The following is a 9,603-nucleotide window of genomic DNA, read 5'->3' on the forward strand; positions in this document are numbered from 1 at the left end:
TCTTGCCAGCAATTCCCCAATCATTATGTTGTAATTGATTCCTTATTAAAATGACAAAAAGGCCAGTAAGTACTGTGAAATTCATGTGATTGCGTCAAAGGGAATTACTTTCATTGTTATTGTAATCTTCATGCATCGATAAAAATAATGGAAAGAATGATGCTTTTACTTTATAACTGCTTATGATTTACTTTGAGGAATGTAGATCAGATCATGGAGCTTAGTCAGCAAATTGTGCAGTAAGAGATGATAGGCTGCAGTCATTTACCCCGATCCTTTAATGTTTTAGAGTGATAAGTGCCATCTTCTGATTGAACATGAAAACCAGAAGTTAAAAGCACTTGATGATAATCATAACCTACACCTGAAGGAATGGCAGGAAAAGCTGAAACCAAGAAAAAAAGTAAGTAGTGAAAAATTTAATATGTACTCTCGAAGTTTTCTTTTCATAGCTTCAGGTTCCTATAGAAGTCTGAAGGATTGGTTACAGTCTTTGAATATAGCCACATACCTCGTTTATTTCCCGTGTTTCTGGTCAATATCAATTCCTCGTCTGATACCAAATGGACGGATTTGATTAGCTGTATTAAGCAAGCCCTTTCAGATCTGTTGAATTGTCTACTGCACTGGTTCATCAGTTGTGCAGCTGACATTTTAGTTCGTACCTTTGGGAAGGTCCTTGAAGTGCTTCAATGTATCTTTACTGAATTTTTCATGAATAAAGACCTTCCTAAACCAGATTCCCAGGGCTAGAGTCATGGAGTGGAAATTATTCAGACAAGTCCCCTTTAAAGTCGTGGCTAGCATTTTACAGCACCAGCAATGAGAAGACTGAGTTCAGTTACTGCCATTCTGTAATGAGTTTGTATGCTCTCCCCATCCCTGTGTGGGTGTCCTTCAGGGGCTCCAGTTTCTTCCCACATTCCAAAGATGTGTGGGTTTGGGTTAGTAAGTTGTAGGCATGTTTTGTTGGTGCTGTAAGCATGATGACATTTGTGGACAGCCCCTAGCACATGGTTGGTCTTTAACACATACAAAAATGCTGGAGACCTTTCATCACTGTCTATTCCTTTCCATCGATCTGGTGGACCTGCTGAGTTCCTCCAGCATTTTGTATGTGTTACTCTGGATTTGCAGCATCTGCAGAATCTCTTGTGCTCATCATTCGACCATGTTGGTCATTGACACAAACAATCTATTGCACTCTGTTTCAATGTACATGTGACAAATAAAGCTAACCTTTACTCCTTAAACAGAATGGGGTTCCATATAGTATCTTGAAGGCCTGTTCTGCACTGATGAAAAGCAGTATAATTTGTTTCCTGGTGGATAGTGCTAATGTCCGTTTCTGGGCACCTCATTGTCGTGCAAGATGTTTGGAGAGCCTAAAGGAAAATCACAGACATCATGTAACTTACAATAAATCCTGATTTTTTTTTCTATATTGCATTTATTCTTCAGTAAATTTAAATTACAACAAAAGCATGTGCTGTGCAGTTCAAATTCTAGGCAGTGTTCAATATAGTATATATTTTTTAGGTATTTGGTGTACACAAATTAGTTATTGCATTTCCATTACAATAGTGACTGCAATTCAGAACCATTGACATCCTGAACGGGATATCAAGAGATGATATAAAGTCGGTCTTTGCTTCTCTATCTTTATCATAGTCAGTATTAATAGTCATTTGAACTTTGAGTGAGTCTTGCATCCATGTTGACATAAATGTGCCAAACACAGAATTTCGAAAAGGGCTTCTAACTTTTAAACCTCCTCTTTCATAGTTTAGTGTCTCTGTCTTGATAACTCAACATTTATATTGGGAAGAGTTTGAGAGGCTGATCAATTTTTTTTGGTATGGTGAAGGAGGAGACATGGTCCTGAAACTAAAGGCTAGCCTTGTTTTGAGTGCAACCATGGAGAACTGCTAGGGAGAGGCCAGGAAGGCAAGATTTGGGTTAACCTTTACGTTAAATCTCCATCTAAATGTATAATGTGCAATCATAGTAATTTATAAAAATTTATAGTAAATAGAACAGTTGATGTAACATAGAGATCACTCAGGTCAGTGTGAGTTCATCAGTCTGATGGCCTGGTGGAAGAAGCTGTCCTGGAGCATGTTGGTCCTGGCTTTCGTGCTGTGGGGAATGATGTGAAACATGTTGGCAGCTGGAATAGTTTGTGGTTGGGATGACTGAGGTCCCCAATGATCCTACAGGCCCTTTTTACACATCTGTCCTTGTAAAATGTCTTGAATCATGGGAAGTTCACAACTACAGATGCGCTGGCCTGTCCGCACCACTGTCTGCAGAGTCCAGCGATTAAGGGAGATAAGTTCCGATACCAGGCAGTGATGCAGCCAGTCAGGATGCTCTCAATTGTGTCCCTGTAGAAAAATCTTGGGATTTGGGAGCCCATACCAAACTTCCTGAACTGTCTGTGGTGAAAGAGGCACTGTTGTGCCCTTTTCATCACACAGCTGGTGTGTATAGACTACGTGAGGTCCTCAGTGATGTGGATACCGAGGAACTTAAAGCTGTTTATCCTCTCAACCCCAGATCCTTTGATGTCAATAGGGGTTAGCCCATCTCCATTCCTCCTGTAGTCCACATGCAACTTCTTTGTTTTTGCGACATTAACGGAGGGGTTGTTTTCTTGACACCATTGTGTCAGAGGGATGACTTCTGCCCTGTAGGCCACCTTGTTATTGTTTGAGATAAGGCTAATTATATTAGCAAATCCATCATTAAAGATCTTCACCAACTGAGACATGCCCTCTTTGTCTTACAACCATCAGGGAGGAGGTGCAGGAAGCTGAAGACCCAAACTCAACCTTTAAAGACCAGATTCTTTTCCTCTGCCATCAGATTTAAATTTTTCCTTTGAGTAATTCTTGTCTTGCGCTGCACTGTTGCCACAAAACTACAAATTTCATGACGTGTTGGTGATAATAAGTCTGAAGTTATGTTATGTTGTTTAATCATGGGTGGTTTGCGTGGATCCTGGAGGCCTTTTTTCCCATTCTGCTACTTCAGAGTGAAAAATGAATAGTTATGTTCAAAAAGTAGAAATGATACCATAACCTTGGTAATTTATGTTTTACTTGTGTGGAAAAGAGACACATTTAAAAAGAAAAAAATAGAACTTGGAGCCCTTAATAAATAATGGATTTGTATCCATTATCTATTAAGACCAGTACAACTCAATTAATTTTGCCATTAATTTCCTTTATTCCAAAGTGGATAGGTTCAGGCAAGACATCTCTCTTCTTCTCTCTTGCAATACCTTAATACAATTCCCTTGCACTCTCTGCTCTCTCATCCTTTCTGTAGTGTAGTGACACTGTCCTCCAGTTGAGCAAGAATAAGTGTATTGTGTTCATCCCTTTGTTAACCTGTATTGACACCACTGAAAACTGGTGGACAGGCATTTTTTCTTTTACTTGTGGGTTTTTGAATATTTTGTCAAATTTCTTTTTGCAGGCTTTGGAGGAAGAATTGACTCAGAAGAAAAAAGATCAAGAGATGTTCTTTAAACTTAGTGAAGAAGTAGATTGTCAGAGTCCAAGTTCACCAAACAAGGTTGCCAAGTTTTTCCCCTTCTCTGCGGAGCCATCCTAAGGAGGTTTGGGCCCATTATTTCTTCATGAACTCAGGAGTACGGATGTATGAACAAGTCGTTAATTTATATTTTCTAAATGTGTATCAATGTTTTCTGACTTGAGAATGCTATATTTACTACTGAATTTGAACTGCTGAATGTTACTGTATTCATTTGCAGATCTTGGCTCTAAATATCTGTTCTTTAGATGTATAGAAATATTCGTTAGTTAAGGAAGGATAATTTTGTGCCTATGTTCTTGTTTTTCAGAGCTTTCTTTTCTATACATGTAATGCAAGATTAATTTTTTTTTAGTTTGTACACCAAAACAATTTTTACTAAATATTCTTGATACCTGTTTAGCTAATTGAAAGACTGGGTTCAGGCAAAAATCACTCTTTTTTAAATGAACCAGAAGTTTAAAAAAAAGCCAATAAAAGTTGATCTGCTTCATTGGTTGCTGTTTGATTTATTCTGTTCTGTTTGGAAAAGTACCTACTTTCACAATATAAAATGTCACCTCAGTTTTATGGCAAAAGCAGTAAGGTTACTGAAGCATTGGATCGATAGATAAGATCGACAACTGCATTGGCACTGCCTCCTGCACGCATGCTGAGCTCGTTGACTTCATTAACGTTGTGTCCAACATCCACCCTGCCCTCAAATTTACCTGGTCCATTTCTGACACTTCCCTCCCCTTTCTTGATCTTTCTGTCTCTATCTCTGGAGACAGCTTATGTACTGATGTCTACTATAAGCCTACAGACTCTCACAGCTACATGGGCTATTTCTCTTCCCACCCTGTCTCTTGCTAAAATGCCATCTTCTTGCAATTCCTTCATCTCTGCTGCATCTGCTCTAAGCATGAGGTTTTTCATTCCAGGATGGAGGGGATGTCTTCCTTTTTTAAAGAAAGGGGCTTCCCTTCTTCCACCATCAACTCTGCTCTCAAACACCTCTCTCATTTCGCGCACATCTGCTGGCACCCCACTTGGGATAGGGTTCCCCTTGTCCTCACCTACCACCCCACCAGCCTCTGGGTCCAACATATAATTCTCCGTAACTTCTGCCCCCTCCAACAGGATCCCACTACCAAGCACATCTTTCCATCTCCCCCCCCCCCCCCCCCCACTTTCTGCTTTCCGCAGGGATCGCTCTCGACACAACTCCCTTGTCCATTCATGCCTCCCATTGCTTCCCACCGATCTCCCTCCCTTGTAAGCAGAACAAGTGCTGCACCTGCCCTTACACTTCCAGGTGTCAGACAGTCCCCAGACTACACGCCCCAGACAGTCCTTCCAGGTGAGGGGACACTTCACCTGTGAGTCGGCTAGTGTGGTATACTGCGTCCGGTGCAGCCTTCTATATATTGGTGAGACCCAACGCAGACCGGGAGACCGTTTCGCTGAACACCAACGCTCTGTCCGCCAGAGAAAGCAGGATCTCCCAGTTTTAATTCCACGTCCCATTCCCATTCTGATATGTCTATCCATGGCCTCCTCTACTGTCAAGATGAAGCCACACTCAAGTTGGAAGAACACCTTATATTTTGTCTGGGTAGCCTACAACCTGATGGCATGAACATTGATTTCTCTAACTTCTGTTAATGCCCCTCCTCCCCTTCTTAACTCCACCCCCTATCTATCTATCTATCTATTTATTATTTTTTCCCCTTTTTTATTTTCTCTCTTCTCTCTCTGTCCCTCTCACAATCATTCTTTGCATATTCTCCATCTCCCTCTGGTGCTCCCCTCCCCCTTTCTCCCTAGGCCTCCTGTCCCATGATACTCTCCCTTCTCCAGCTGTGTATCCCTTTTGCCAATCAATTTTCCAGCTCTTAACTTCATCTTTCCCCCCGCCCACTTCCAAATCTCTTACTATCTTCTTTCAGTTAGTCCTGATGAAGGGTCTCGGCCCAAAACTTCGACTGTACTTCTTCCTATAGATGCTGCCTGGCCTGCTGCGTTCCACCAACATTTTGTGTGTGTTGCTTGAATTTCCAGCATCTGCAGATTTCCTTGTGTTTGCATTGATAAGGTCTTTACTTTGTAGTTCTTTAATGTTTTATTTGAATTTGTAGGAGCTGCTGTGAAGTATTTCTCGCAGCTCTTCAACAGACAAAGCCATTAAAGATAAGGGGCGGCACAGTAGTGTCTTGGTTAGTGCAAGACTTTACAGTACCTGTGACCGGAGTGAATTCCCAGCGCTGTCTGTAAGGTGTTTGTATGTTCTCCCTGTGATCATGTGGGTTTCCTCCGGGTGCTCTGATTTTCTCCCACAGTCCAAAGACATACCGGTTGGTAAATTGTCCTATGATTAGGTTAGAGTTAAATTGGGGGTTGCTGTGCAGAGTGGCTTGAGGTGCCAAAAGGTCCAATTCCACTGTATCTCAATAAATATTTAAATAACAAATCATGTGATGGGTCACGCAATGCATTCTACATTGATTCTTTACTCTACTGAGCTGTTTTCAGCAGTCAAACCTTTACCAAAATATTCCATGCCTAATTGATCACTTTGGAATTGAGTAAAGTTAAGGTGCTAATGGATGAATCATAGATTCAGATGAATTCTGGTTGATCTTTGAAAAGTTACAGTATAGTCAAATCATAAAAGCAGGGATGTGATGCTGAGGCTTTGTAAGGTACTGGTGAGGCCTCACCTTGAGTATTGTATATACAGCTGTGGGCTCCTCATCTTAGAAATGATGTGCTGGCATTGGAGAGGGTCCAGAGGAAGTTCACAAGGATGATTCCAGGAATGAAAAGGTTATCATATGAGGACTGTCTGAATGCTCTGGATCTGTACTTGCTGGAATTCAGAAGGATGAGGGGGATCTCATTGAAACCTTTCGCAAGTTGAAAGGCCTACACAGTAGATGTGGAGAGGATGTTTCCCTTGGTGGGGGAGTCTAGAACAAGAGGGAACAGCCTCAGGATAGAGGGGTGCCCTTTCAAAACAGAGATGCAGAGAAATTTCTTTAGCCAGATGGTGGTGAATTTGTGGAATTTGTTGCCACATGCAGCCGTGGAGGCCAGGTCGTTGGGTGTATTTAAGGCAGAGATTGATAGTTTCTTGATTGGACATGGCATCAAAGGTTATGGGGACAAGGCTGGGAAATGGGATTGAGGAGGAGGAAAAAAATCAGCTATGATTGAATAGTGGAGCAGATTCAATGGGCCAAATGGCCTAATTCTTCTCCTGTGTCTTCTCATCTAATAACACATTTAATTCTGGCTCAACATACACAAAATGCTGGAGAAACTCAGCAGATCAGACAGCATCTATGGAAATCAATGATGTTTTGGGCTGAGACCTATGTGCAGTTTTAGTCACCCAGCATCTACAGGGTCTCCTGTCTTCATTTCTGGTTGCCAAGAAAAAGAAAACTAGAGTGCTGAGAAGAACCACGAGTTAGGTTTCCACACCCTGCCTCTCTGAATGTTGGAAATCCGTCTTCTGAAGCACTATCTAAATTACTTTGAGCTATTCAATCTGAAAAGTTGCTGAACATGTGATGACAACAGGCTATATGGACCATCAGATCATTATCATTATTAGCCTCTTCCACGAACACTCAATTCTGCCTTATTCATTCCTTGTATCCCTGCAAATTTTTCTAAGCATTCTCTTGTGAAGTCAAGGAGTTCATTGTGTAACTTCTTACAATTTAAAAAGAAAACCTCATCAAATTCCTTCTGGAAAGCGCATGTACTATGTCTACCTATTTCCTTGTATTCATTCTGTGTCTGTTCTCCAAGTGGGCTAACTTAACTAATCAACCTCTTCATCTATACTGTTTGAGTGCAGGACTTGGATGTCATGATTCAACTATGCAAGATGTTGGTGAAAACTCATTTGGAGTATTGTGTGCAGTTCTGGTTATCCAGTAAAAGGAAGGATGTCAGTAAGCTGGAAAGGTTGCAGGAAAGACTCACAAGGAAATAAGAAGGCTGGCTAGGCTGGGGCTTTACTTGCTGGAGGGCAAAAGACTGAGGGGTGATTTACTGGAGGTATAGAGAGGTGTATAAAATCATAAGCCTAGATAAGGTGAATAGCCCTTTTTCCCCAGGGTAATGGGGTCTAAAACTAGAGGGCATAGATTAAAGGTAAGAGGGGAAACATTTAAAGGGAATCTGATGCTGGGTTTGGGGCATGAGCTTCCAGAGGAAGTGGCAAAGTACAAGTAAACATTTAAAAGACATTTGGACAGATAGATGGGTAGGAGTTTTAGAGGATATAGATCAAATGTTACCAAGTAGAACAACATCAGACAATTTGGTTAGAATTCAGGAGTTGAACCAAAGGTCTGTTGCTACTCTGTTACAGGTTGAGTACCCCTTGTATGAGGTGCTTGGTGCCAGAAGTGTTTTGGCTTTTGGAATATTATCCTATCTTTCATTAGCTTCTGTTCATTACATATGTGATGTCACTTCTCAGAACTGTCTGCGTGTTGCTTGGGCTCCTTCCCAGCACCTTGTGGTATTTTCCTTTTGTGATGTCATATCAGCGCTTTAAAAATAGTAGGATTTTGGAATTTCAGATAAGGAGCAATGTTCTCTCTAATTTGTAATGACTAGTATGCACAGAAATCTTGTGCTGTGTTTTTTTTGTTCAGTGACAGCAACATGTGCACACTGAATTAAGTGAAAGTAAAACTGAAGCTTTTCTAAAGATAATAAACTACTAAGTTGCGTTTTTTTTCATTGTTTCAAAGAAATAAAGTACCTATAAATAAGAACTTTGATCCCCTATGGGTTTCATCATTTTCACTCTCGTTCATCTGCACTCTCACAAAACATGCGTAGCAGGCCTGCAGTGGGTAATGAAGGATTTTCTCGCCAAAGCTTTTGCACACTGTCCATATGTGATTTGCTTGCTAAATGAAGTTTTAAAGAGTTAAGTTTCCAAACATTACTTCATTCCTCCCACCTACAAATTCTCCAGGCAACTTTTGCTTTGTGACAATACATGCAGGTAATACCAGTTTCTGTATCGTACATTTTTTTTTGTAGCTGCATGTTCCTGAGCTCAAGAGCTTTTGGTGTAGCAGTTTCTACTGTTTGATTAAGCCATTCCACTTTAAATGAAATAGCAGTTCTAATGCACTTCACACCCTTAGCTTCTTTGGAGCTCAACATAGTGAATTAATAATTCCTTCAATAAAAACAGTATAAAGCCAGTTCCAAAATTTGAAGACAAATCAACGCAAACTCCATGTTGTCAACACCGTCTGCATCAGGAACTAGGGAAGGATGTGTGATTGTGTACGATTGTGAAATATAGTTAACATGCCAACGAGGTAGAGGATGACAACCTCTGTGCGCAGTTTAAATTCCTCTGTGCGCCAGTTGCAAAAGATGTGTGCGCGCACACTCCTGAGCCGGAGTATTGATAAAGGGTACTCAACAATGTACTACTAGAACCTACTTGGTGATTTGAATATTACAGCTATTTTAGCTAGTACTTGAATAACTCATTCCCCTCCCCACTTCTTATTCTGGATGCTTCCACCTTCCTTTCCAGGTCTGATGAAAAGTTTCAGCCCCGAAGTGTTGTCTGTTTATTATTTCCGTAAATGTTGCTTGACCAGAATTTCTCCATCATTTTGAGTAATTCTGGATTTCCAATATCTGCAGAATCTGTTGTACTTATGATAAGGAAATGTATTCTATTCAAATATTTCTGGCTTGTGTATATTTTTCAAAACTTTCATTATGTTGTGAATTTATTAAACAAATGAAAATGCTTTTGGAGGTTAATCCTTAAACTTCATGATCAGGTTTACATGCTCCAATGGATAATTGATATGTCTGACCACCAGATGGTGCTCTTACCATTCATTTCATTTTCTAACCTCGTGACTAAATCAAGCAGCATGCACTTTGCTTTCATTTGCCTAATTTTTAAAAGCATTGAAAAATATCACAATTATGCTTGCCAAAGCTTTTAATGCAGCCATTCTGAAATATTTAATCTGACCAGACCATAGTGTTTAAGGT

The 9,603-nt window shown here is 40.5% G+C and overlaps 1 protein-coding gene across 2 annotated transcripts in view; it reads left to right on the top strand.

Moving 5' to 3' along the window:
* stk10 (serine/threonine kinase 10) overlaps nt 1–4,054 on the top strand; it is a 119,174-nt gene extending 115,120 nt beyond the window's left edge. For both annotated transcript variants that reach the window (XM_059990195.1, XM_059990196.1), the window contains 2 exons: nt 290–403; nt 3,484–4,054. In XM_059990195.1, coding sequence (XP_059846178.1) covers nt 290–403; nt 3,484–3,621 — 252 coding nt within the window. In that variant the 3' untranslated portion in view covers nt 3,622–4,054. The remainder of the gene's footprint in view (nt 1–289; nt 404–3,483) is intronic.
* The last annotated feature ends 5,549 nt before the right edge of the window (nt 4,055–9,603 follow it).

This window comes from Hypanus sabinus, chromosome 15 (assembly GCF_030144855.1).
Source record: "Hypanus sabinus isolate sHypSab1 chromosome 15, sHypSab1.hap1, whole genome shotgun sequence".
Classification (NCBI taxonomy): domain Eukaryota; kingdom Metazoa; phylum Chordata; class Chondrichthyes; order Myliobatiformes; family Dasyatidae; genus Hypanus; species Hypanus sabinus.